Below are 27991 nucleotides of genomic sequence, written 5' to 3'. Positions count from 1 at the left end.
GTGGGTATTACAAAACAGCATCTTGAAATTAAAAAATTCAGTAGGTAGACCTTATCAACAAAAATTTATTCTATCTGGGCTACTATGACATAATCCTGCTTTGGAAAGCTCTCCTTTCCTCAACATTCTACATTTTCTTATTAACAAAAGGTTCCCTTTGTTGAAATTCAGCTTACACAAATAATATAATTATTACTCATACATATTACAGAGACAATATAAATAAAACATTATAAGTATTAATTTGTATTCTAAAGATAATATACCTATAGTAATGTATTAGATTTGCTTCCCATTAGAAGTTATAAGTACATAGGTATAAGTCCAAATTGCAACAATGACTTTGAATTCACTACTCAACTTATAAGATATTCGTTCTCTTTAGTTGAGTGGTTTGTGATCAATTCATCCAATTCAGTAGGTTCTGTTGTGGAAATTACACTTTTTAATTCAGATTCGTCAGAACTTTCTGAATTAAATTCGCTGACTACCTGAATATCAGAATTTAAAGAAATAAAAATACAACCATGAATTGATGATTGACCAATTAAAGGTCTTTTGTCATATAGGTATAGTTACCTGGCATGTAGCACATACCTCTCTATTCTCCAATAAATCTGTTATATGTTCAACGATAGTTAAGAAATTCGGGCGCTGTCTGGGTTCATATTTCCAACAATCTTGCATTAAATTGTACCTACGAGAAATATCATCAGGTTCATAAGTAACTTCGTTCCGTTTATTTTTACCAAGTAATCCTGGAAATTTTTTGTTAGTGTACTTACACATCTGTACTCGTGTTTAAGGGTTTTTCCAGACGACGATTTTCATTTAAGAACCGAATCATCGCAGCCATGCTCTTAATTGAAGGGTATGGATTATCCCCAAGGGTTACAATTTCCCACAATAGTACACCATATGACCATCTGTAAAACATCAACAGTAAATGTCCACTTCATCAAGTAGGTACATACCTACCAGATTCCAACTTACATGTCCGATTTTGTGGAGTATTTGTTGTCGAATAAAGCTTCAGGTGCCATCCATTTTATAGGAAGTCTACCTTCTGTTGTTTTTCTGTAGTACTCGGAATTTGCCACATTTCTAGCGAGGCCGAAATCAGCGATTTTCATCGTTTGTTCAGCTGTTACAAGAATGTTTCTAGCTGCTAAGTCTCGGTGAACGCACTATGAAATATGAACAAAAAGTACACCCTGATGAAAATCGAACTGTTTGGAGGTTCTTGATGAATTATGGAAAGGTTACATAAGTTACCTTCATAACAGTCAGATAACTCATCCCCTGTGCAATTTGACGAGCATAAGCCAACAGAGTGCTTTCAGTCAGTTTGGTGGATTGATTACGGTGTTTCTGTAGAAAATTTTTCAGGTTTCCGTTGCGAGCAAATTCTGTAATTACAAACAGGGTTCCTCCTTGGCTACAGCAGCCAAGGAGTCGGAGAACGTTTGGATGATTACCGAGTAATTTTAGTATCTCCATTTCGGATACTAAATCGATCATATCTGAGTCGGTACTGTTGTCTGAAATATTTGAGAAAATTTATCATTATTCATTCAAACAGCTAGGTATTCACTATATCAGTTCATCTATTGTCAGATAATTGTGCTAGTAGGTAAGTATCTGACCATAGATCGATTCATGTTGATTTAGCTTCAAAATTACCAACCTTTGAGCATTTTCACTGCTACAATTGTAGTTCCGCTTCCTTCTCCTAAAATGTTACTTGCTTCAGCTTGAGCTACCTGTCCGAATTCGCCTTCACCCAAAGTATGCATAATGCGCAAGTTTTTCCGAGGATATTCCCAACGTTCATCTAATGGCATTTCATATTCGCCAGCAGATACCATACCATTTCTGACTTGACCACATCTCGAATTTTGAATTGAAACGACAGGCATATTCTATTGGTTGGAAAATATAAAATTATCTCATTAGTGCATTTGAATCATACCTAATTAATTTATGCTGATACAGCAGGTATCCTTAAAAAGAAGTATAAATGTGCAGATTTAAACTTAGTCATTGTGGTGCCCGTTTTAAGTATATGTAGTCATTGTGGTGCCCGGTTTTGGGCTTGCGGCGCCCAAATTGGGCACCACAAGGTCTTTTTATATAAAACGATGTAGAATTTGATGAAATACACTCTAATGTGAAAAAAAAATTTTTGAGGCAGGCACCACAAGTACCAAGTTTATATAACGGGCACCACTATGACTAAAAAACCCCAAAAAAATAAACTGCTCCAAAACACCTTTATCATACATATATATGTGATCCTCTATGTACGCGGGCACCACAATTACCATAAAGGACCCGGGCACCACAAGGTACTAGGTACGTGTATTTATATATTTATGCAAATAGATGTAATATAGCTACCACAATATCTTGAAAATTTTGGTCAATGTCGATTTGTTTTTGAACAATGATCTTTTTCACAATTCGTGTCATGTTCGCAATTTCTGTTTCTCGCTTTTTCATTTCCCTGTATAAATTTATCGCGTTAGCGTTTCAAAAATGAAATGTCCAATATGGAATAGAAGGGACATCGTCACTTACCTCTTGTATTTGCAGAAAAAACAAGCACCAATTATTATTGTGAATAATAATATTATCATCAATATGGTGACCAGTATTTTGAGGTCAGAACCATCTTTTTCAAAGATGGCAAGGCGTGGTTTTCAATGATGGAACCATTTGAAAAATAAAAAATCAAAATGCCTAAATCAGTTTTTTTTAATGGAATGTGTGAATAGCGGTTGTACCTACTTACAGTTGAAAAACATTTTTAAACAAACTGGCTGAAATTCAAAATTGTGATTTTGTTTTTCTGAACTTTGCTGAACTTATTCCCATAATTATGTATTATGGTTGGGAGTAGTAGATTTCAAATTAAACAGAGAAATTTCTTGAGTAAGTATAGGTATATGAGGATATAGGTGAGGATGAATTTGAAATTAGAACCATAGGTAGGTATACTAGGTACCTAATATAAACGAGTGGAACATTGATTTGTATATTTCGAGGGCGGTTGATTTCAAGTTGGTCAAACAGTTGTGGTGGTGGATGGCAGGGGAGAGGATAAGCTTGAAATCCGAGTAATGTTGGTGTGGGATAGATACATCAAATTATGTGTTATGAGTGTCAGTCATTTCAATATGGCTAAAAAAAACTCTAACGTATGATGTATCGGACAAAATGATTTTCAATTTACTTATCAAGTCAGGATAGTTCAATAACTACTACACTGAAGAGTGGGTAAATTTTTTGAAGAATCGCGAACCAGGCATACCTTGTGCAGTACCAAGTAGGCACATATGTATGTACTTACTTTGGAAAAAACTCTAATTATGTTGGAGCTTGAATCAGGATAAATAGCATCACAAAAGATCGAATTGCAGTTTTTCATTGCACAAGTCAATGGGCAAAAATACAAATCTGAACCGGCAGACGCCGATTTTCGCGACAATCGCAAAAAATGGCTAAAGGCAGCCCACATAGGCCTCAAATGAAGTTATTTGTGCTAAAGTTGATTTTTAGCCGTTCTACAGCAATTCCAAGTTTCTGAAGAAACAATAAAAAATCGCTGGAGACTCCGAAATGACTGAAATTGAGGTTATACGAATTTCGATAGTGGTAAATGAGTTGGGGACGCCATCTGAACCACTTCCCGAAAAAATCCCATTTTTCATCAATATTTTCTATTTTTGATATTAATTGATAATTTTTCGGATTTTTCAATTTTCAAAAATTCACCAACAATCCAGAAATCAACTTCAGCATGTGAACTTTTGGATTTGGGGTCCTGCAGCCGATTCAGGTAGTTCCCTTGTTAGTAGATACGTATATCTTTTATCATCAAGTACATAATATTGAAAACATCAATTACCAGTATTGTTTGGCGTATATTCGAGTAAAAAAGAAAGAAATACTCATTAAAGCATACTTGCTATATTTACACGTTATGATACACATTCGGATGATAGTGGACTGATAGAGAGATAAGGGAAAATATACAGACGAGGTAAATGGTAACTAATACCGATAGAGAGCGTAATTATTATCTAAACAAAGCTCCCCCAGGAAGACCAAGGGTCTTAAGAAATAAATATAAATAAATTATATACATTCGAGTAGTACTTAAACTATACAACGAGAAATTACGATTACGTATGATATTTACATTCGAGCGAGTAGAAAAAAAACAAAAAACAATTTAAAAATTAACGAGTGAATAAAATGCAATAATTTACATGAAAAGGAACAATTATTTACATTATTCGAACATCCAAAACGAGTTTAAAATTATTCGAACGTTATTCTCCAGCGATTTTCGTTTCGACTGGAAGTTTGACCAATTCCTGGACACCTCGTTGGAAAATCGATCCTTTGGCCTTAACGGAGACCTTTCGTAGGTGGCCTTTGGCATCAGGTTTGCCATCGATGATTCTTCCGAGGGGCCATGAACATGGCGACGAATTTTCTTTCAATATGACGATATCACCGATTGAAAGATTCGGTTCGGCTTTTTTCCATTTCGAGCGAGTCTGAAGTTTGGCAAGATAGCTCGATTTCAGATTATGCCAGAATGACTCGATAATCTGACGTTGAAGCGTCAATCTTTCGCCCAATGTAATATCGAATGGGCTAGGATCGTCCTTTTCGAGCAAACTTGAACCAATCAGGAAATGAGATGGAGTGAGGACATCGATCTCCTCAACATCGGTCGAATTACGAGAGGCATATAATGGTCGAGAGTTGAGGATTGCCTCGACAGCTGTGAGAACTGTTCGGAATTCTTCTTCGGTTTGAACAGCTCCTTTCGTCGCAGCTAGTAGATGCTTTTTCCCAGCTTTGACCGCAGCTTCCCAGACTCCACCTTGGTGTGGAGTTCTAGGAGAAATAAATTTCCATTCGAGTGCGAGTTCGGGATTATTTTTCTCGAGATCGTTCTTAGCACCAACGAAATTCGTTCCGTTATCGGAGTACATTATCGCAGGAGTACCTCGGCGATTCCGGAAGCGTTGAAAAGCGGCTAAAAACGCAGTCGTCGAGAGATCGGACACAGGTTCGATGAATACAGCGCGAGTCACCAAGCAAACGAAGAAAGCGGCATAACATTTGATGTACTTTGGTGTTCGATGATTAGTACATCTGATCGTGAAAGGACCGCCGTAATCGACACTGGCATTGGTAAACGGACGAGCGATGGTTAAGCGTTCAGTAGGCAAATCACCCATGATTTGGCTAACTGTCTGAGCTTTCATTCGAGTACACCAGACGCAATTATCGATGGTGTTTTTCACTAGTCGCCGAACTCCAGTAACTATCCAGTAGCGACTGAGTATGAATGATCGAGTAAACGATTGTGATGCGTGGTAATATTTTTCGTGAATATGTCGAGCGAGTAGTTTGGCGTACTCGGACTGTCCGTGTAAGATGATCGGGTGCTTTACATCGTAAGAGAAGCGACTATTTCGAAGCCTTCCTCCTACCCGGAGTACTCCAAACTGATCGAGAAAAGGACTTATCGAAGCGAGCGTGTTACGAGATTTCAAAGGTACTTGATTCTGGATTGATTCGATTTCGTTCTTGAACCAAGTAAGCTGAGAAATTCGAGCGATGACGTAAATCGGTAATCGTGGATCTTCGAACATGATCTTCGAAATTCGCAATTCGTAACGAGATAATCGAGCGTAGAACGTTACAAACAATCGAACCATTCGAATCAGCTTTTCGTACGATGAATATTCGCTGATGAATGCTTCTGTAGTTGCTTGACATAACAGCAATACAGTTCGACGTTTTTCAGGTGGCTCGGGTAAACTAATTTCGACTTTCGGAGTATCTTTGGTTTGTAACCAACTAGGTCCTTGGAGCCAAAGTTGATTGTCGATGAGCGATTCGATAGATACACCTCGAGTGACCAAATCAGCAGGATTTTCTTTCGTGTTGACGTAACTCCATTGAGCGTACGGTATGATCGAGTTGACGTGTTCGATACGATTGCGTACGAAGGTATTGAATCGAGATGCTGGACCTTTCAGCCAAGCGAGTGCGACTTGAGAATCTGAGAAGACTCGTGACTTCGAGACGTCGTATTTCAGCATTTTGGAGATATTCGAGAGTAGATTAACGAGCAGTACAGCACCGAGTAATTCGAGTCGATGAACTTTGAGCTCCTTCATCGGTGTGACTTTCGACTTTGAGGCAACGAGCGAGACAGCGATTGATGATGAAGAATACGATTTGATGTAGACGACAGCACCATAAGCTTTTTCACTTGCATCACTGAATCCAATTAATTCGAATCGATCAGGAGCAAATGTCGAGTAAGCGCGAGGTATTTGAATAGAAAACAGCTTTTCAAGGTCTTGGTAGTATTCTCGAAAACTTTTTTCAATTTTGTGAGGAATTTGGTCATCCCACGCCAAATCTTGCCGCCATATTTCTTGAAGCAAGATTTTACCTCGAATCAATATGGGGTTTACGAGACCGAGCGGATCGAAGATGCTGGCAATTAACGAGGATACCACTCGTTTGGTGAGAGTGACTTTCGAAATATCCACCGTTTGATGGTGAACACGCAGCACATCTTCGTTCGGGTACCATTGAAGACCAAGTATTTTTGCAACTCCATCAGAGCAAAACGATACTGGTTTCAATTCTTCAACGAGTTCAGGAGCGAGCGAGGTGAGAAATTCAGTCGAGTTTGAGACATATTTACGCAAAGGAAATTGAGCTTTCATAAGCGCGTTGTGAATTTTTTGCGCTTTAACGATAGCTGCTTGAACGTTTTCCGCACCAGATAGAATATCATCCATATAGGTCATTTCCTTTATCGCTTCTTTCACTTCAGGTTCATCTTCGTGTACTTCTGTGTCAGCTACTTCGTTGACACAGGCAGTAGAATCGGCAGCGGCTGGACCTGTTCCGTATGTCACAGTTGTGAGCTCGAATACTTCGACAGGTTGATCAAGATCGAAACGCCATAAGATTGATTGAAATCGACAATCATCTTCGTTCATACCGATACAACGATACATCATCTTGATGTCAGCAGAAAAGGCGATTAGGAAAATTCTCCATCGAATGAGAATATTGAATAGAAACGATTGACGAATCGGACCGTTCAGCAAGATATCGTTCAGAGAAAGACCAGATTTGTTTTTGGCAGAAGCGTTAAACACTACGCGCAGTTTTGTAGTCGAGCTGTCTTCGCGTAACACGGGTAAGTGCGGAATGTAGTATCGCTGAACTGCATCTGGATCTTTAACGAGACGCATGTGACCGAGATTGAGATATTCGCGCATGAATTCGGTATATCGAGGTCGAAGTGGCGATTTCTCGTACTTTAACAAAGCACTGAGAGCTTGAGGATACGTGTTAGCGAGTTTCTCAGTTGAATCCTTGAAAGGTAATCGAACTTGGAATCTGCCATCAGGTAATCGAATTCGTGTGCTTTGGAAGTGGGTTTCCCAAAGCTCATGTTCGCTGAGAGTAATCTTGGGAGGATTGACTTCTTCGATTTCCCAAAATTTAGCTAGTACGTCGTGCGTTGTTGTACTAAGCAAACAGCATTTTCGTTCGAGAGGTGGAACTTTGACAGCTCCGATCGTGAGCCAACCGAAGAGCGATTCTTCGAATGCGAGATCACCGACGAACTTCTTGTTGCCAGTCATGATACGACTGATGTATTCAGCACCGATGAGAATGTCAACGTGGCTGGTTTCGAGTTCCGAATCGGCAAGAGCGAGGTCTGGTTCGAGCGTGGCAACGTGTCGTTGCATTTTCGAGTCGATCGTGTAAGGTAGTGAGCCAATAAGTTCAGCATCGATTTTCAGCTGAGCTTTATTGAAACGCGATTTCACCGTAAACGACACAACATAGCTTGTATGTACCGTTTGAGATGAAATACCTTCGAGACTATAGGTAGATGGGCGTTTAACGAGATGGTGTTTGTTCACAAATGCTTCAGTAACGAGATTGACTTGTGAACACGAGTCGATTAAGGCACGAGCGAGTACAAATTTCTTGCCAATTTGCACATTGATGACAGCAGAAGGCAGAAGAACATCCTTACCAGAACGAATTGCTACTACTGCTTTTGTCTGGTCATCGGATTTCGGGTCTGGTTTTGATTCGGGATGAAGCATAGTGTGATGATTCTTTTCACACGTGCGACATTTTGAGGAGCGACAAACGTTGCTAGTGTGTCCAGGACGCAAGCAATTTTTGCACAGTTTTTTCGAGGTAACGTACAGTTCGCGATCTGTAACGTTCTTTGCTTGAAATTTCGGACACTGCAAGAGGTAATGCGCTTCTCCGCAGTCGAAGCATTTCAGCACAGTCGAGGGAGTTCGTTGAGTAGTCTGCGGCGAAGTACTGGAAGGACTCGAGACTGCCAACGTAGATTTTGTCTTCTTTGAAGAGCCGTTTGTTTTTTCTGGTGTCGCTTTCGAGGTAGAAGACATCAGATTGGCTGTTTCGTAAGCAAAACAACGAGCGCTGAGAAATTTATCGAGTGAGTCGAACGAGGGATATGCGGAATAGTCTAGGTTGCTGTTTTCCCAGTCTATTCGAAGTTTTTCGGGCAGTTTTCGAACAGTGATGAACGTTATGAGAGGAGACATCTTCGCAACATCGATATCGCATGTTTGTAAACCTCTGATAAGTGCTCGAATTTTACTGATCAAATCGCGTAACGTGGATGACGTAATTGACGGCATATCGAGTAATTTACCAAAATGAGCAGCAATAATGGCTCGAACGTTGAAATATTCGGTCAATACTGCTTGGTATGCGAGTTCGTACATACCCTCTTTTACTGGTGTCTCTTTGAGGAGGTATTCGGCATCCTTGATGAGAGCACCTTTGAGGAAGAAGAGTTTATGCACTGGTTGCAGCATATCGTTCGAATGAACCAATGCTACGTACATCGAATGCCATTCTGTGAAGTTTGTAATATCACCATCGAATTTAGGCACTTTGATGTCTGGTAGTTTAGCGAGCGGGTTTCCGAGCATATTTTCACCAATGAATGACGAATCCATGGATTTACGAGCTTTAGCCATTTGCTGAGCAGCTTGATCAGCTTTGTTGATGCGAGCTGCCATTGCACTCAACAAACCTTTGGCTTCGTTGAATTTCTTTCGAGAATCGTTGTAGGGTTTCACAACTTCATCTTCAGCCTTTTCCAGCTCTTTGGCATCTTTGTAGGCCTTAGGATCGAGTAGGTCGAGAATTTGCTGGTCTAGAGCTTCTAATTTTCTAAGCTGTTTCAACCACGAATCGAGTATAGCACCAATTTGATGAACTAAATCTTGCGATGGTTGTTCATTCAATTTAGCTAGTGCATCAGCTTGATCATAGTTCAGATTTTTGGTCAGCAGTCGTTTGTTACGTGTACACTGATCATACGTCAGATCTCCAAAATCTTCATCATCAGATGGCATGATGAATAATTTCTATTGATCAAGGCGAGTCGAGAATGCGAGGTAGCGAGAATATTTACGTGTTTTCTGCGTTGATAACAGCAGAAACTGCGAGGAACGAGTTGCGTGAGCCTTTTACAGAGTAGGCGCGGCGAGGGGTACGTTTCAGTACGTGATAACAACAAGTACTGGCTTCGTACGGCGATTTCCGAGTTGATACGACGAGAAACGAGCGTTGCTGCTGCTGATACAAGGTCCGGGGTGCGGAGCGACGAGCGTGTGTGTAGCAGGAACGTTGATAGGCGAGGTAAGACGAGGTACGGTGATTTTCGGCGAGCTGGCGGGTGCGGCGAGCGGGGTTCGAACGTATCGGCGTTGTGAAACAATGTAACAGCACCGGGTTGTCGAAGCTTGCTGCTTTTTGGTTTTTTACAGCAGAAATTGCCAGCTTTTTTCAGCACAACGAAGTAAATTACGATGAAAGACTTACAGGTTGATTCGAATGAAGCTGGAACGAGTCGAATTCGAGTTGGTTTCGGGTAGATTTCCCTTGACAGGAACACAGGAGCGAGTAAACGAGGTGACGAGGTGAAAACTTTCGTTTTCCGAGAGATGTTCGAGATCAATTAAAACACATACGCGATTGCACTTTAATTGATTTAAACGAGAGAAACGAGTGATTAATAATCGAGTTAACTGATATCCGGCCAGAAGGACCATTTGTTTGGCGTATATTCGAGTAAAAAAGAAAGAAATACTCATTAAAGCATACTTGCTATATTTACACGTTATGATACACATTCGGATGATAGTGGACTGATAGAGAGATAAGGGAAAATATACAGACGAGGTAAATGGTAACTAATACCGATAGAGAGCGTAATTATTATCTAAACAAGTATTGAAAGGAATCGCACCGAGAGTATTTTCTGATATGGTTGTAGCCTGGTTAGTTGAATTGCGGATGATTGTGGATGAGTTGAACTTCACATTCCGTGTTTCTGAAATTCGCATAGATACCTTTCCTTTTATCACCAAGTAGGTACCAAATTGAAAATGCAATTATTCGTACCGTCGCCTATTGAAAGTTAACGTACCCAGAATATTTTCAGTTGTGGATTTAGCTTGATTTGTTGAAAAATTATTAAGGGTGATTGTGGATGGTATAATCGTTGTGACATTGCTGATTTTCAAATGAAATGTACAAATCGTCTGCCATTCTGTGTCCACCAGCTTTTTTGTTTTATATGTACCTGTACGTGCCTCAGACAGAGTCCAACAAGCAGTATAATATGGCTGAACTTTTAATTCCTGGCGATTTTAATAAAACAATAATACTTTCATTTTTTAATGTTCAGGTAGGTTATTCCATGCGAAATCGGCGGATTTTTGCACCAGGGGTCTTCGATTTTTTTCAAAATCAGATCACATGTAGAGGTCATCAAACGATGACGAATGACGCAAACTGGACATTTTTTCGATTTTTTTTGACGGAGATGTGGAACTCAGGAAAGTTCTCCAAAATGACCGAAAATGGAAATTTTCAGTTGCAAATTGCTCTGGTTGTACGTGGTATAGGTAGAATTTTAAACTGTTTTCAAATTGTATTTCTTTGAAAGGGTAATCGACGGATGATGTCAAAATTAGTGTTGCCACTTTCAAAAACCTAAAAAAATCGATAGAGAAAAAAATTACAAGTTTAAACAAAAACAGGAACCTAGAAAATGAATATTTTTGCATTTTAAAAATATTTCACCGATATGTAGACAATCATGTCAAAAAATCTCCTCTCCCACCTCCCTCCATTGCCAACGAATTTACGATTAATGCAGTTTTTCTGGCTATGATTTTGCAATGAAACATATAATTATATTGAAAAAATGTTGCCATAATTTTAAACAGATGAAAAAAACACCATTTTTGTAAAACTTTTCACTATTTGTTATATCTATGCTTAATTAGGTACAACATTGTAAATACTGTACCATCGGTTAGACTGCTGAAACGTAGGATCATATCATAACGATTTCCACAATGGTAATAAGGAAAAGATACCTAATGTTCAAAAAGCTCAATTATGACAAAAAAAAGTGGTAAATACAAAATACAATGAATAGTTGACGAATAATCTTGCGAATATTGTTGTACTTGTACATGCAAACATTTCTTGACCTCCCCAGATATAACTGCCAAACACATTGATTGTACTACAAGATAACATTGTCAAAATGGGCTTTCTCATCTCATCAATTCATTGACAAAAGGGGCAGAAGCAATGAGGAGATTTTTTCGTCGATTACCCGTTCAAATTACTACAATTTGAAAGAAATTTGTACCAGTAGGTTGTGCGCCCGCAGCTTCCACCATAAGTGGAAGATGTGAACCTGAGTAGCGAATCGCGCAGCTCCATTAGCGGTGCGATCTGGCGATGTAGTTCTTGATGAGGCTACAATAACCACACACAGCTAAGTTATCTTCTTTCTGAATTCGTTCTTAAAAATCCAATTCGCACAATACAAAATCAAGGACCATGAATATCCAAAATTATACACTTCTTTTCTGTTGTTTCGTATTTTGTACAATCCTGGTTGTGCACAGTTGAAAGCGTGGTCCGGCCAGTTTGGATTATGGTACACACGACATTCAATGTAGGTATACCTACTTACATACTTATTGAAAAATGTACGATTTTCGTGTAAGAAATACAAAATTAAAAATTGCTTCGGTCATTTCGCAAATAATACAAAAACACGACCTGTGCTACGATGCCTGATTTTCACCCGAGACATACATCATACTACCTATGCCACTCAAAGTACCTATCACTATACTCTCATCATCGTGTCGTTTTACCGCAGACCGCTTGAGGTAGTATGCCTACGTTTAATTCATTATGTATTTTGTGTGTTGAGAAATTGTCTTACTTTGAGGATCATTTCTGTTTCATTCTCACAGAACACCCATCGTGCATCCCAAACTGATGTTGACGGATCATAACAGCAAATTTGTGTATAACTTTGAAGCGAAGTTACTTCCAGCTCAGCGGTGTCATTTTCTATGCACAAGTAAGTACATTATTGCTTCCACAGATAATTATATGAAATGTTCAAAATTTCAGTACTTTGTAAATCATAACTCAGCTCACCAGTCATATGTACGGCGTTGAAGGTATCATTAATACAACCATTCGTATTGCATATGTTGAAAGTGTAATTTGATTGTTCTTTTAAATCAGTTTCTGAAATCTTCATGTATGAATTTCCATCGTTATCGAGATCACAGGAACGATATTCATTATTTTTAAAACAACGAATATCCTTTGGTTGTTGATATGGATATCCTGTGTGGTGAAATTTCATTCAGATAAATGTTAGTTGGCAGATTTCTCGTTTTGTTTATCCACCTACATATTATCTTACTTTACTACAGTGTTTTTTTTTCTTTCTTTTTTTCTCGATGCCTGTAGAATTTACACTAAAATCGTTGTATTTGCTCATTATTCGTGTTTTTAGAGTGCCGAGTGGCTGAGTTGAAATTTCAATAAATCCGTCCACCAGCAAACATTTACACGGTTCCTAAAATTTTACACTTGGGTAATTCTCAAAAAAAGGGTAAATTTTGATGTGCATAATTTTGAAAAACAAAAATCATTTTTTTGGAAAATTTCAAGTGGGAATCATTTGTATAGGTGTCCCAGATCCCTCTTGTAGTGTTGGCCTCAATTCAATCCCCCCACTGTGGCCCTGGCCCCCCTAAAACGGTGATAATTAGAATTCGACCCTCATCGATGGGTAATACATCGATTGATATGTTTTTGAGGTCGCAGAATTCGAATCTGGAGTTATTTTATTTGTAGAGGTTGAGGGTGAGGCGTAGAGAGGGGGGAAATGTCAAATTTTGCTTATATTATCGTGTAATATGTGGATATAACTATGTTTTCGAGGCCACACAGTTCGAATCTGGATTTATTTTTTGGTAGGGGTGGAGGTGAGGCATGGGGAGGGAGAAAATGTCAAATTTTGCTTTTATTATCGTGTAATATCTCGACTAGCGCGATAAAAGCACAGCTGTCTGAAATTTGGCCAAGTCGAAGGACAAATGAGCGCTGGACAAGCCGAAGGACAATCTCAACGTTTTTTCGTTTCTAGCCTTATCTTACAGGACATTATTTGATTTTTAACATGCAATGAAGGATGTGTACTTATCATGTAGAATAACTTCCCTTTCTCAATTATCGTTTTTGGTGGGTTCATTAGGGTAAATAAAAAGACAAGCCGAAGGACACATTTTTTTCCACACTTCAAAACTTGACAGATGAATACGATCAGAACGAGCTGTTACGTAGGTTTTCAAAAAAACGGTGCGGAGTAACATTTCTTTGACGACAGTGAACCAGTGCAGCCACTCCCCAGAAAAAAAGGTTGGATTGGGAAGTCAGCAAAAATAATTAAAAATTGTCCTAAAATTGGCGCAAAAACTGTGAGATAGTTTTCAAATGTGAAATGTGACCTTCCTATGGACTTATTCTTGTTGCAATTTGCACAATAATATACCTTCGTGTTCTATGATAATGAGAATGTGTCAATTTTTCCAAAAAAAAAGAAGGGATTTCATTAAGTACAGTGTACACTTTACAACATTTTATTTTCAAAAACATGGTGTGAGATAGGCAAGTCGAAGGACATTTGGGTTATAAAATCGAATGTAGGCCTACACCAATGAAAGGGGGGCTGAACAGCGCAATATCAAGTGTAAAATGTGAGGGAGGTGATGCTTGTATGGACCAAAAAAAATAGAAAAAAAAATATGCTAAAACCATTGAGAAATTTGCTGTGGACACGAATTTTACCTTTTTTTGAGAATTACCCACTAAGAGCAATGGAGATAAATAAATAGTTAAGTACTATAATACATGAAAAAATTAAATTAGCAATAGGAAATGAGAGAAAGAGAACTGATTGAAAACTTTTGCAAGTTTTGTAGAAAGCAGGAAGTGATTAAGGTAATAAAAATGATTTTAAATTTAGGTTAGGTATACTGATTTCACTAGCCCAACCGTTTTCAGAGGAAGAGGAGGACCTCCTAAAGAGGATAGAGCATTGTTGGAGCAAGTTGGAGCATCCTCCGGTCTCGACGTTAGAATAGCCTCCTTTCCGTTTGGAAAAAAAAATTTGGTGGACTGGCAAAACAGTAGCCTTTGTGATTTTTCAGGTAGTCGAGTGTGTTTGAAAGGCGAATCTGACTAGGTACCGAAACCGGAAATTTCACACTCATCCGCTCTAAAAACATTAATAATGATCGAATAAGTACAACGATTTTGATGTAAATTCTAATAGCAGCCATAAAAACGTAATAGTGATATAAAACAGTATAACACCTCTGTTTTTTGTTTTTTTTTCGTACTTATGTAGGTAAGTATAGGTACTTGACCTCTGGTGAAAATGAATAAGTCTACATCGTCTTCAAATGCCGTCATTGCAACACGCTTCTGCGATACATAAGGTGGTGCCAAGGCAACCTGGATTTTTTCCACGTACTGTTTTACATGATTTTTGTTTTCATCACCTAAAATGCACCGATAAACGTAATCAGAATGTAAGTTTTTTTTACTCAGATCAGTTCATAAACGTAAATTTGTGATCGATGAAACCCGGGATACATGATAGTTGAGATTTTTATCAACTTTCCGCCGCTCGCACCCTTCCTCGAAAAATGCCTTCGCTACTTAATTGCCAGGACATAGTTATTAATCATAAAGAATTCATAGGCCTCTAGAGTAAATTGTGTCCTAAATCTAGGTATTCGGAAAATTGTCCAAAAATGGTTTTAAAATGCGATCTGGCTGCTACAACATCGGATCTCGTAAAAACAAATAAACGGTTCTTTAAGTTGTAACGTGGCTGCTTCATTGCATTTTTCAACCTTTTTTGGCAGTAAATTTTTCAAAATTTTATAATCCATAAAATACTTCATTGACCATTCGGCCCCGTGACTTTTTAAAGCAAGGTATCCGACTATATGTGTAAATACGAGAAAATTAGAGCAGTTCCTCTTATAATGCACTGCTTAATAATCACGAAGCAGTTTACAGTTTTGAACACATGTCTCTTATCAGTTTCTGTGAATGTACAAATAATTGACCAAAAATCGGGATTTGGAGACCTTTGGACCGGTTGTGAGACCTGTAAGTATTTGTGCGATTGAGCACTCTTGGGCAGCTATAAGTTTTATGGAGGACTGCCCTAAGGGTCATTCTACTTTTGAAAAAAATCGAATCAAATCGATTGCTGCACTCTCCTGAAGATCCCTTGTCGGTGAATTCAAAAGCTTTTAACCTAATTAGGTAATTTTAAAAGGTAACACACGTTCAGAAATGATAAGCGCCCAAGAAAGTTTGGTTCTTGTTAAAAATACCTAGGTATAGGTTGGGAACGTGTAACCGGTGTAACAAATGCACGTGTTGATGGATGGTGATGGCACAATCGAATAATCAATCGTGCATTATCATAGGTAGCTGCTATTCGCTAGGACCAACTGAAATACCTATTGTTTCATACCAAACTTTTTCAGTGGTGCTTGGTGCACCGATACTTCTGTAGGTACACGTTTCATCTAATTTATTGTAAGTTTGAGAACTTGGCGAGTAATACCTTTGCATTTGACTTGTAATCGAATGCGGCGAATCACCCGTATCCCAGTTTCTTTTGACCAATCCAAGCACGAATACATTCCGGTATCATTCACTGTTAGATAGTACAGTAGCAGTTTATTTTTCTGATCCGAATAGAAAGTGTTCTGTGAGTCGTAGAATAAGTAAATATTTTACATTGTTACGTAAAACATTAGGTAATGCAGGTATAACTTTGATACTTATAGGCACTAAGTACATATTATGAAGAATGCCTACCTACCTTTACTCGGTATTTAATGAAATCATCTAATGAATTATGGGGTATTTTTTCCATTTGTTCCACTGATAAACGATACCAATACAATTGATTTCCTTGTCGTGTGATATTGCATGATAAATCAATACTATTATCTCCGCAATTCTTCGTCACTTCTTCAATGCTCACTGAAATTTATTTTTTGGTTATTGTTCTTGAAAAGTATGGAACAGAAATTGTAAATCTCACCTAATGTATCCTGACAGATGACTAATGAGCAAGTTATGATAATGATTTTCAAACCAAATACGATCCCTGCAGAAAATGTATGCAAGGATAAAATAATAATTATGTAATCTACCTAACGTAAGTAGGTACTTATAATTGATATTTTCAGAACTATAGATTTGATAAAAATGTGGTTGTAAAATACTTTTTCCTTGATTAAGGGAAAGAAGCACCACTTTATGTACTTCCTCTGGCTAATCATTCGATTTCTAAGTATCTATACTGAAGGATGAATAAAAGCAACGTACATTTTGACATTTATTCCATTGAATTTCGCGTAATAATAACGGAGAATGTTTTCATAACGACAGAATAACGAATAATAAATTCAAAAGCTACGAATTCGTTGAGGAAAATATCAACAAACTGTTTAAAATTACATAGCCGCATACATCCGAAAATGTACACAAACAGAGGCGTAATTACGCCGTAATGACGCGATCTACACGCGACGCAAATTTTGCTTATTTTTATTTGATGCAAAATACTCGTTTACATCCCGCCGCCGTCGACGTTGGTGCCATCCGGCGTCGAAACTTCATCTACGTCGATGAGTGGTATCAGATTATGGACAGGGCGCTTCAAGATGGTGCCATTACGGCAAATGACGTCGACTGAGCGCACTGTACCTTGGCGATCTGGATACGTACGAACGATTCGGCCTAATGGCCACTGCAAAGGTGCGGGCTCCTCTTTGCTGAGGATTACAATATCGTTAATCTCGAACTGACGAGTTGAAGCGGTCCATTTGACCCGTTTTTGCAGGGAGGTTAGGACTTCTGGCTTCCAACATCGCCAAATAGCATTGCGCAGCTGGGTTACAAGGTACCAGCGCATTCGGTAGTGGGTGACGTCGCTGTTGGATGTGTCATCTGAGATAGCCACGAGCGGACGTCCGATTAAAAAGTGCCCAGGTGTCAGGGCATCGAAACTGGAGGCTGGATCGCGCAGCGGTACAATCTGGCGCAAATTCATAATCGATTCGATGTAACACAGAAGAGTACCAAATTCGTCTGTGGTGAGCGCTGTGTCACCAATCGTTTTGTACAGGTGATTCTTCATAATACGTACGGCAGCTTCCCATAATCCACCCATGTGCGGTGCAGCGGGGGGGTTGAAGCGCCATTCGATCGGTGATGGTGATGAGAATCTTTGTATCTTGGTGGATTTGGCAAGTTCGTTGAACTTCTCATTTAATTCGTTGGCGGCGCCGGTGAAATTGGTGCCGTTATCCGAGTAGATAGTTAGAGGGCAGCCACGGCGTGCTGCAAAACGTTTCAATGCGGCGAGGAACGCCGCTGTTGTGAGGTCTAGTACCACCTCGAGGTGAACAGCTCGCGTACTGAAGCATACGAACACAGCGACATATGACTTCAATTTGGTGGTGCTTCGTGAGCGAATCTCTGATTTGCGATTAAATGGGCCGGCGTAGTCGACACCAACGATGGAAAATGGCGGTGATGGGCGAACTCTGTCAGCTGGCAAATCGGCCATCGGCAGATTTCTGTGAGCGTTCCGACGAAATTGAGCGCATTTGGCGCAGGTACGTATAACCTGCTGAATTTGAGCATTCAGGTTACCAATGAGCCAGTATCTGCGGTGTAGATAAGCGGTGATGAACTGAGGTCCAGCATGTGCAAATCGGCGATGGCAATCTCGAATCAGCAAATGCGTGAATCGATGGTTTGCCGGAATGATTACTGGATGACGTTGATGGTATGGTAGGTCCGCACGTTCGATGCGGCCACCGACGCGTATAAGTCCCTTCTTGAGAAAGGGAGACAGTGACGTGAGTCGACTGCGACTTGGAAGCGGTCGCTTGGCGTTCAGCTTGTCGAATTCCTTTGGGTAGGTCTCGTGCTGAGCCTTCAGGGCCAATTCAAGTTCGGCGCGTCGATATTCAGCAGCAGAGAAACTTCCGCTCGGAGACGGCGTTTTTCTGACTAGTGAGAGAAAGAAGTCCTTGATGCGGAGCCAAGCGGTGATGATACTCAGGACTTTACTGAGGTCCGAGTACTGGTTGATGACGTATCTGGCGAAATCTGCGTATTGGGGAGGTATTTCGTCCGGTACTGTGTTCACATGAACATATACTAGCGTTGCCTGGAAAATCTCTTCTCCAAATTCGCGTGAGAGATGATTCGGTGGTATCTTCAACTCGTGAAGGAACTCTGGACCATGGAGCCAGAGATCAAAGCGAGATTCAAGTTCGCTAAACGATTTTTGGCGTGTGGCCAAGTCGGCTGGATTGATTTTGCCTGCAACATGTCACCATTTTTCAGCTGGAAATGTGCGAATGATGTTCTTCACTCGGTTTGCGATGAATTGGGTCCAATGACCTAGTTCTTTGGCGAGGTACGCCAACACTATTGTCGAATCGGTGTAAGCGTAGCAGCGATCTCGGTTACAACCTGGTTCGAAAAGTTTGGTCAGGAGTGCAGCAGCACAGAGCTCCAACTCGGGAACTGTACGTGGTTGGCGTTGCGGAGCGACGCGTGTTTTCGACGCAATCAGCCGCACAACTGGTGGCGCATTCTCCTTGAGAATGCGAGCGTAGATACAGGCAGCATATGCTTCCTTACTCGCGTCTGAAAACCCATGCAGCTCAAGATGAACAGATTCAGCGTTACCAATGTAACGAGGAAACTGTAGGCTAGGGGATGAGGTGATATTGTTAAGAAAACGATTGAAACGCTGTTGGAAATTGGCAGAGACGTTTTCGTCCCAGTCCAGATTATCTGTCCACAGCTCTTGGATGAGAAGCTTGCCAGTGATTGGGAGAGGTGCGAGAAATCCCAACGGATCAAAGATGCTGGATACTTTCGAGAGTGCAATACGTTTTGTTACGGTTTTCTCTGGAACTGTGACGTTGGCCAGAGATGGAAAACTGAAGAAGTCACCAGCTGAGTCCCATTCGACTCCAAGAGTGCGGCCTACTGACAAGCCACAGAGAGGTGCGTGGTCTGCCAGCTCACCGGAGAAGCGCCATTTGCCTAGCTCCATGCCAGCAGTACATAATAAAGCGACTAACTCGTCGATGAGCTTTTTTACAGCTTCCAACGAGTCGGCACCACTCAGTGTATCGTCGACGTATGTATTTTTACACAGAACTGCCGCCGCCGCTGGAAATTCTGACTCGCCATCATCAGCAAGTTGAAAAATCGTTCGAATCGCAGAATGCGGCGCGGAGCTCGTACCATAGGTAATGGTGTTCATTTGGCAATCGATTATCTCGCCATTTTCGTAGATAACGATGCGCTGAAGGTCAAGGTCTTCGTCTGGTACCCACATCTGGCGGTACATTTTGATTATATCGGCGGTGAATGCGTATAAGAACATTCAGAAGCGGAGAAAGATGATGAATAGTGGTGCCTGCAACGTTGGGCCCACTAACAGTATGTTGTTCAATGAGACGCCATTTGTCGTCTTCATTGAAGCATCAAATACAACTCGAATCTTCCCATTGTGGTAAACAGCGTGATGTGGGATGTAGTAGGTAATCTGGTTTGGTATTGGAGGTGCGCAGCGCTTCAAATGACCAAGCGCTTCGTATTCGCGTAAGAATTCACGGTACTCTGCTGAAACGCAAGTGCGTTTCAGACGGTTGATAGCTAGCTGCCACGATTCACCAAGAATCTTGTCAGATCGTCGTGGTAGCTTGACGATAAAACGGCCTGAGACTGGATCACGCTTGTGTGTCTCAACGAATATTTGTTCACACTCAAGTTCGTCAACTGACCTGGTGTCTTTGACGCGCGGTGGCTGGTTGAGACCTAAGAACTCTGTGATTGAGTCCACTTCTGGTTGCGTCAGCTTCGCATGAAGGCAGCGCACACTGGGTTCAATTGATGACGTTGAGTATGGACCGGTGAGGAGCCATCCAAGCTGAGACGAGATGAGCGTTGGTCAATTCGGCTGCGTAATCATTGACGGTTGTAGGATTTGGTACTATTGATCAACTCTAATGAGTAGGTCAATGACCTTTGACTCGTGATATCGCGGATCAGCGAGATGGTAGCGTTGGGCAAAGTCCCATTCTGGCGGAGGCGTAAACGATACTGATGGTAACGGATCGGTTATTGAATCTACCACTATTGCGTGAAGATTAACGGAGAATTCACCATTGCGCGACGTAAGCTTGATAGTGGTGGTTGAGTTGGCTGAAGACCTCGCTCCACCAACGCCACTGATCACTACCGACGATTTATTGAGCTTCAAGTTCAATTTCTGCGCGATATCTTTCGTGAGTAACGTAACGTGCGATGCGCCATCAAGCAAAGCAGTTGCGTTGATATGATGGGTCGCAGAGGCGAGGCGGACACCTGCGGTACTCAATAATACTTCGCGGAGCTGTCGCTGCATCACTGCTGATAGAAATGTCGCATTTGCGGACACTGACTGAGTCGGTTTCGGAGGTTCGGATGTCTGATTTGTAGTGCTAGGAGTACCGGAAGGTGGTGTAGGTGCCGCCGCCGAAGACGGAGGCGGTTGATGCGCGTTATTGGACTCGAGTGGATGTAACAACGTGTGATGCGCTTTGCCTCACTGCTTGCATTTGATTGAGCGACACACCTTCGCCCAATGACCACCACAGAAGCAATTAACGCATAGCTTCGCGTCGCGAACGCGCTGGTAGCGTTCTTGAATCGGTAGACGTTTGAAGGCGTCGCACTGATAGAGTGGATGAGCCTGGTTACAACACAGACAGATTCTCACGACTGAATCACCGCTGCCAACCTTAGATTGCGCCGACAACGAGTTCAACGATGCGGATTGCGTAACTAATGCAGTGGCGGCGCCACGCGTGTGTTGAGGAGGTTGTCTAGTATTGGCTGCGGCGTTCTGCTTCGATGCGGTTACGAATACTGAAGAAATGACTCGAATACGGTTTTCTAGGAACTTGATCAGCTCACTGTACGAGTCTACGTCCGGTTCGGCATTCTCAACAGCTTGCTCGTTGTTGAGGGACATCTCCCAGAGCTCACGACTGCGCGAATCGAGTTTCGTAACAATGAGCTGGACGATAAGTTCGTTTGACAGGGCATCATGTTTGAAGCCCATGTTTTCAACGGCTCGAATACTGATTAACGCAGTATTGGCGAGTTTACGGAGTGATTCAGGATCGTTTTCTTTCACCTCACCCAGTTCAAAGAGTTTCTGGAGGTGAAGGCGAAGATTCAAGCGCTTGTTTTTGTATCGACGTTTTAGGATTTCGGTTACAACGGCATAACTGCCAGCTTCGACGTGGATGTTCTGAACGAGATCAGCTGACTCGCCAGTTAGACAGGACAGCAGATGTTCGTGACGGTGCAGGTTGTCTAAACGAGGGCTACGAACGCCACTCTGGAACCGTTGAAAGAAACTGGCCCAATCCTCGGACTTGTTCGAGAATTTTAGCAGATTTAGCTTAGGTAAACGAACTGAATTATCGGCTGCGGCGCAGCTACGGTATTCGGAGCCTTCGTTGGTTGGTTCGGGTGTAGCCTGCTCGAGAAGCGTTTCTAACTTTGATACGATTTCGAAATACTTGGATTCGGCAGTTACAGCTGTAACTGCGCAATCCGACTCGGTGTCATTACCTTTGGTGGTAAGAATATTGTTATTATAAGAAGCAAACAAACCAAATTGTTCTTCCAGGTGTCGGATACGTCGTCGGAGCTCGGGTGCAGATTTACTCGTCTGAGGATTGTCTGCCCAGGTATGGGTGTTGTCAAATACGATAATAACGTTGTCGCGTAGCTTACTGAGCTGCTCGATGGTGCGTCTATTTGCCATGATATTGGAAAATAGCGTTACTGAAGAGTACCCACGGATTGTGGATATTACGAACGGATGTGATTTACTGGAGTACCCACGGAGTGGATATTACGAACGGATGCGATTTACGATTTCTGGAGTACCCACGGTTTGTGGATATTACGAACGGATGCGATTTTCGAGTTCCAACGTATGAAGAACAATGAAACGATTATGATTGCGAGGTAAACGAATGCGAAACGAACTAGTGATTATCCAACATGGATATTACGGAAGCAACGAATTACGAATTCAAAACGAATGAAAAAGCTTACCCAAGATGTGGATATTACCGAGGTACTCAAAACGAAAGAATTACCTCACTTGAGATATTGCTGAATTTCTATCACGTCCTAGGGACACCATAATGAAGGATGAATAAAAGCAACGTACATTTTGACATTTATTCCATTGAATTTCGCGTAATAATAACGGAGAATGTTTTCATAACGACAGAATAACGAATAATAAATTCAAAAGCTACGAATTCGTTGAGGAAAATAACAACAAACTGTTTAAAATTACATAGCCGCGTACATCCGAAAATGTACACAAACAGAGGCGTAATTACGCCGTAATGACGCGATCTACACGCGACGCAAATTTTGCTTATTTTTATTTGATGCAAAATACTCGGTTACATATACCTTTTACCTCTCCACTTACATAAGAAAAAATATAGGTAGGTAGGTAAAACTCTTTAGATTCTCAAAACAAAAATGATTATTCACTACTCTTGTGAGGTCATACATTTCACAATTACAAAAAAAATCACCTCTCCTCAGCTCCAATAGGCTACCGCCACCTTCTGTGGAAAATATATTATTGTAAGCATTGAAATTTAAAAAAGATTTCAGGTCATTGATAATTTTCTACAGAAGTGTTCAATGAAACGTCATAGTGACGTCACTCGTGCACTTTAAAATTCGCTGATTCTATTTTTAATAAATTATGTACCTACTCTCTAAATTTGAAACAGTCAATTTCACTGCTTAGCAATCACGACATTTTGCCTTTTTAAAGCAGTAAGGTGCACCGGGGGAAGTTGGAATTCGGGGTAAGTTAGAAAACTTGCTCTAGCGCCTAGAGGTTTATATCTGGCGAAGTGCCACTAAAGGTGACTTGAGGGTACTACCCCTACTTCATCATGGCATAAAAATTTTCGCGATTCAGTTTCATTTTAGATGTCTTTGGTTCAATTGTATTTTGTTGTTGTTTTGAACTTATTTTGAATTTGGTCTAAAATACAGACTTTCTATTTCTTAGTTTTTCGCATATAGCGGACGAACCGTGCGTCCTAGTGAAAATCTGATGAGAGTGATCTCAAAGAGAATTAAATTCTCTACAATTTTGTTTCTGTGCAATTTTTCTAGGATGCTCGGTTTGTGATCTACGCCTCTGCAAAGTTTAGCCTGTTCTGACTTCCCCCAATTGGGGTAAGTCAGGACAGTTTATATTTTATTCCACTGAGCAAAAGCTACTGCGTCAATCGCGCTCAAATTTTTACCATAGGTTAAGAACCCTTATGGGAACCTACATAATAAATTTGATCCATATTGGTTCATTAGAAGGGGAGTAACATCTGGTCAAAGTTGAAATTGCAAAAAATCATTCTGACTTGCCCCGGTGCACCTTATTTTTTTTTACTGCAAAACAGTGAAAAATTACTGAATTGGTCAGTAAAAAATCATTTTGACTGACCAATTCAGTAATTTTTCACTGTTTTGCAGTAAAAAAAACTACTGCTTTAAAAAGGCAAAATGTCGTGACTGCTAAGCAGTGAAATTTGACTGCTTTAAATTTAGAGAGTACTTAGGTAAATTAACATCACGTTAAATGTGGAGTTTAAAATCTCAATAGAAATGAGGGAAAAGCTTGCGAGTAGGTAATAAGGGTGTTTTTAATGCAGAATTCGAATTTAGCAGGTATACCTATGTCCATTTTAAATTCACCATTCAATATACAATTTGCGACCAAAAATATTTATTGATTTCTAATTTATGTAAGGAGACTTATTTTTTCAGCTTGTAACTCTGAACTTGCGAGTTCATGGTAAAATAATAATACCTATGTGATAAAATTACGCATGTATTAAGTACTTACATTTGGAATAATATAATCTTGATGACGCCATCGCGTTTCATGTGTGGTACACAGAAAATGTGATTCCATCAAATTACAGACCCACAAGACAAACTTTCCACGTCGCGAATACTTTTCTACTCGTAATTAACAAATTGTGATTTTTGCTATCAAGTGCAATGTGAATATCATCATTCCATGATAGGTATTGTCGGTGGATGCTTGATAAAACGAAACTAAGCGGATTTGATCATCTGATACTGGTCAAACTCCATACCTACATGACGGGTCGCCATGTACGAGTTTACCGGATGTTTGATTAATTGCGAGTTTTCCCATTAAATTTCTTCTCGGAACGAAAAAATTGCAAAAATTATGACTGTATGTATGTAAGAAAAAATCGCTCTGAAGATCTTTAAAAAAATTGCGATGTTTCAGCGCCAATAGGAATCGTTCTAAAATCACAATTGGCGAAAATGTACAAAATTGTGTCTCAATCCAAACCGAAATAATTCGTCGCAATAAATGAATTATAAACGATGAAAGTACCTATGGTATCTGCGCAAAAATGACAGTGAAAATGAAAAAATGAGGGTGAGTCAGCATTTACGTACCTCTACCTACATATAATAGGAAATCCGTGCTAAATGTACATACCTAATGTAGATAATGTGCGGATTTGAAAAAATAAAAATAATAAAAATAAAAAAAAAAACATTTCCGCTGTTTATACAATATCTACTGATTGGAATACTGATTAGGTTTGGATTCTCTGATAAAGTGATGAACATTATTAATCAATACTTACCTACTCTGTATGTGACCAGAAATTTTCCACATTTTTGGAGGATGGATAGACTCTAAAAGATCACGAATAAAAATAATCAGAGGATTTTATTCAAATTCGGTGGAAACTTTCAATTTTACTCGAAAGTTTGGTACTCATTGTCTGAAAAATCTTTAGTTGCAGAGGTGAGACATGGGTCCCTGAAGACGAGGAATTTTTCAAAGAAAAGAAAAACGCGATTTCTCTCTCTAGCTCCTACACAACTTGTTTGGGGATAAATGGCTCATGTTTCAAAATATATGTAGGTACTTAGGTTTTTCAGATTCTTCGTTTACCTGGGCTATTGCCATCAATTTTTTTTAGATTTTTTGAAATTTGCAATAAGGTAAACTGCCCTAATACGGGAACGTTTTTCTAAAACCAGAATTTCTCCGGACTTATTGCATATTTTTAACTACTGATTGCACTAAAACGTACTCAAAAGTATGTACAACCCCCTTGCGTTAATTTAAAAAACAAAAAAAATTTTATATGATTTTTTTCAATAAAAAAAAATTGAAATTTTGACCAAAAAAGAAAGTGGTCCTAATATGAGACTCTTATGTTTTTTTTTTAATATAGGAAAAAATGGAAATAGGACAGGAAAACATTATATTTTGGTTATTAAACAATACAAATCGCTTTTATCGGGTATATATTCCATTTTTATCAGTTTTGGTGCGCATTGAGCACATAAAGTCTAAATCTTCAGCATGTACATAGTTCACAAGCCCATTATTCAAATTTCATGCAATTTTAATATTTTGAAATGATTTTATTGCGTTTTGAAGTGTTTTATGGCCATTTTCAACCTGTTGCAAAAAAGCTGAATGTAATTTGTACTATGAGACGGGGTCTCATATTAGGCAACTCGTGGGGTCTCATATTAAGAAATCAGTGTTTTTTTTTTTTGATTTCCTTTAAATCCATGAAATCATAAAATAAATCACCAAACATGCCAGAATAATAAAATATAACATCTTGGCTGCACATTTATGTAAAGATATTAATATTACCTTGCCTACTTCCGAAATAATGCGTCTCCAAATACACCTCTTAAAAATATTTCACAAATTAAAAAACATGTCATCGGCAATGTAATGAAAACACTTCACAGAAACTCGCCAGTTGCAAGGTACAGCCTAGTTATTGACAAATACCTACCAGTACATCAAGTACATGTAATCAATGGTACAGTGCACTAATAAGCAGCTGAGATGTTGAAGGGTCTCATATTAGGCAAGGTCTCATAATATGGCAGTTTACTTGTAGGTCGCTCAAAAATAATTGATTTGCAAATATTCAAAGTCTCACTAGAACCTCAAAAAAATAGTCTTGGATTTTGATAGCAATAGCATTGGAAGATGCAGAATTTCAAATATGTAAGTGCAACCCCTGGTAACCAAATTTTGAGGTTCTGAAGTTTATTGTTGGATTAGTTATTGACGAATTTTTGGGCGTTGAAAAAATTCAATAAAGCTATTTGTAGGGTACTTTTGAATTTTTTCATGAGAAGTAAGTACCTACCTACAAATTTCCTGGAGTAAAGTGAACCATTGTTAATAATTTTGTCAATTAAACTCCCACACAAGAACAACTACTTCATAGCTTTGGGTAATTCTAGAGCTTCCAAGAATTTGACAAAAGCACCAGTAATGTTTTTGGTGAGGAACCTCAATTGGCGGAATTACCCGACCTTGGAGGGTAATAACGCCACAATTTTTTTTTTTGTAAAAAAATGCCCAAAATTCCTCAAAAATGGTGCGGAACTGCCTAAAAATTCGAAAACGTGTCAATTTGGGAGGTCAATGATGTACTTTGTGCTGGTCGTTATCGCAAAATTTCAGGAGTAGCAGTTTAAAAGCGAGTTTTTCAGCACATTGTAAATTCCAGAAGACGTGAAAAAAATCGAATTTTTATAGAAAAGGCACGTAACGAGAAATTTCTTCGGCAGTATTTCGTCTGGTGTGTTTGTACAATCACCTGATTTTGAAAAAAAATGCAATTTGATCTTTTTGGGGCCTTTAATGAGTTTTTGAATTTTTTCAGAAATTTCAAATTACTCTGGAAAGGCCTAAAATGAACTTAGGAACCTATAACGTTGGTCGACGCTTATTATAGGCATTCTCTTTACCATTTCAGATGGTCATATCAACCCAAACTGCTGTGGTTAACCAGGCGGTATTGCGAGAAATTTGGGATTGCTTGAAAAAAGTCAACTTTTGCTGGAGGCCTCAGGTCGGCCCGAAAAAAGTTGCAATCAATCCGAGGGGCCGATTTTGGGATGTTAAATACGCAATGTTTTGAGTAAATTTGTGTAAAAATTGATAATTTAATTTTTTAAATTTTGAGAAAACCATTTTCTATTTTTTTAAATTCATTATAATGATATATAAGAATTATTGATGAATAAAATTGTGCTAAATCAAATAAATTAATAAATTTTCATTCAAAAGTTAAGGTATTACTGCCAAAAATCAATGATTTAAGTGATAAATTAATTTTATGTACGTATGTACTTATGTAACAGATTGCTTAAAATAAATTATCTATTAGGTATATTATGTAGGTAGGTATTTATGTAGGTATAGTTCTATAGTTTATTGATTTATTCAAAATTAATTTTTAAAATTAACTTAAACTAGAATTCAAACGTT

The 27991-nt window shown here is 39.5% G+C and overlaps 3 protein-coding genes across 5 annotated transcripts; all 3 read right to left on the bottom strand.

Annotated features, from left to right (window-relative positions):
- Positions 1 to 45: 45 nt before the first annotated feature.
- Positions 46 to 4300, bottom strand: LOC135843192 (fibroblast growth factor receptor homolog 1-like). The gene is made up of 8 exons (XM_065360981.1): positions 2581 to 4300; positions 2401 to 2506; positions 1688 to 1922; positions 1276 to 1541; positions 994 to 1187; positions 786 to 926; positions 598 to 697; positions 46 to 491 (listed from the first exon to the last, which is right to left on the bottom strand). Exons 1-8 carry the CDS (start codon positions 2637 to 2639, stop codon positions 357 to 359), a joined length of 1236 nt encoding a protein of 411 aa, XP_065217053.1. The 5' UTR covers positions 2640 to 4300; the 3' UTR covers positions 46 to 356.
- LOC135843190 (uncharacterized) lies at positions 3957 to 13977 on the bottom strand. Of its 2 annotated transcripts, XM_065360980.1 has the most exons (3): positions 12601 to 13977; positions 10553 to 12510; positions 3957 to 10456 (listed from the first exon to the last, which is right to left on the bottom strand). In XM_065360980.1, the coding sequence occupies exon 3, from the start codon at positions 9474 to 9476 to the stop codon at positions 4338 to 4340; it is 5139 nt and encodes a 1712-aa protein (XP_065217052.1). In that variant the 5' UTR covers positions 9477 to 10456; positions 10553 to 12510; positions 12601 to 13977; the 3' UTR covers positions 3957 to 4337. The 2 variants fall into 2 exon arrangements, with proteins under 2 accessions (XP_065217052.1, XP_065217050.1); XM_065360978.1 differs by having other exon boundaries at positions 3957 to 12510.
- A 30-nt stretch (positions 13978 to 14007) lies between these two features.
- Positions 14008 to 24774, bottom strand: LOC135843193 (uncharacterized). 2 transcript variants are annotated; one of them, XM_065360982.1, is made up of 5 exons: positions 24530 to 24774; positions 16592 to 16657; positions 16367 to 16530; positions 16106 to 16250; positions 14008 to 15020 (listed from the first exon to the last, which is right to left on the bottom strand). In XM_065360982.1, exons 1-5 carry the CDS (start codon positions 24558 to 24560, stop codon positions 14785 to 14787), a joined length of 642 nt encoding a protein of 213 aa, XP_065217054.1. In that variant the 5' UTR covers positions 24561 to 24774; the 3' UTR covers positions 14008 to 14784. The 2 variants fall into 2 exon arrangements, 1 of the variants encoding a protein (XP_065217054.1); XR_010558254.1 differs by lacking the exon at positions 16592 to 16657 and having other exon boundaries at positions 24530 to 24767.
- Positions 24775 to 27991: the final 3217 nt, after the last annotated feature.

The sequence above is a fragment of the Planococcus citri genome, chromosome 4, assembly GCF_950023065.1.
Source record: "Planococcus citri chromosome 4, ihPlaCitr1.1, whole genome shotgun sequence".
In the NCBI taxonomy this organism is placed as follows: domain Eukaryota; kingdom Metazoa; phylum Arthropoda; class Insecta; order Hemiptera; family Pseudococcidae; genus Planococcus; species Planococcus citri.
Note: the sequence above shows the minus strand (reverse complement) of the source record. Positions and strands in the feature narration are given on the sequence as shown.

Excerpts from the sequence above, each read along its gene's own strand:
- LOC135843192 (XM_065360981.1), bottom strand. The coding sequence starts at position 2,639 with ATGATAATATTATTATTCACAATAATAATTGGTGCTTGTTTTTTCTGC. Across the intron at positions 2,507-2,580 it reads TTTTTCTGCAAATACAAGAG|GGAAATGAAAAAGCGAGAAA; the intron begins GTAAGTGACGAT and ends AAATTTATACAG. Across the intron at positions 1,923-2,400 it reads AAAATTTTCAAGATATTGTG|AATATGCCTGTCGTTTCAAT; the intron begins GTAGCTATATTA and ends TCCAACCAATAG.
- LOC135843190 (XM_065360978.1), bottom strand. The coding sequence starts at position 9,476 with ATGCCATCTGATGATGAAGATTTTGGAGATCTGACGTATGATCAGTGT.
- LOC135843193 (XM_065360982.1), bottom strand. The coding sequence starts at position 24,560 with ATGGCGTCATCAAGATTATATTATTCCAAAT. Across the intron at positions 16,658-24,529 it reads AAGATTATATTATTCCAAAT|GGATCGTATTTGGTTTGAAA; the intron begins GTAAGTACTTAA and ends CATTTTCTGCAG. Across the intron at positions 16,531-16,591 it reads CATCTGTCAGGATACATTAG|TGAGCATTGAAGAAGTGACG; the intron begins GTGAGATTTACA and ends AATAAATTTCAG.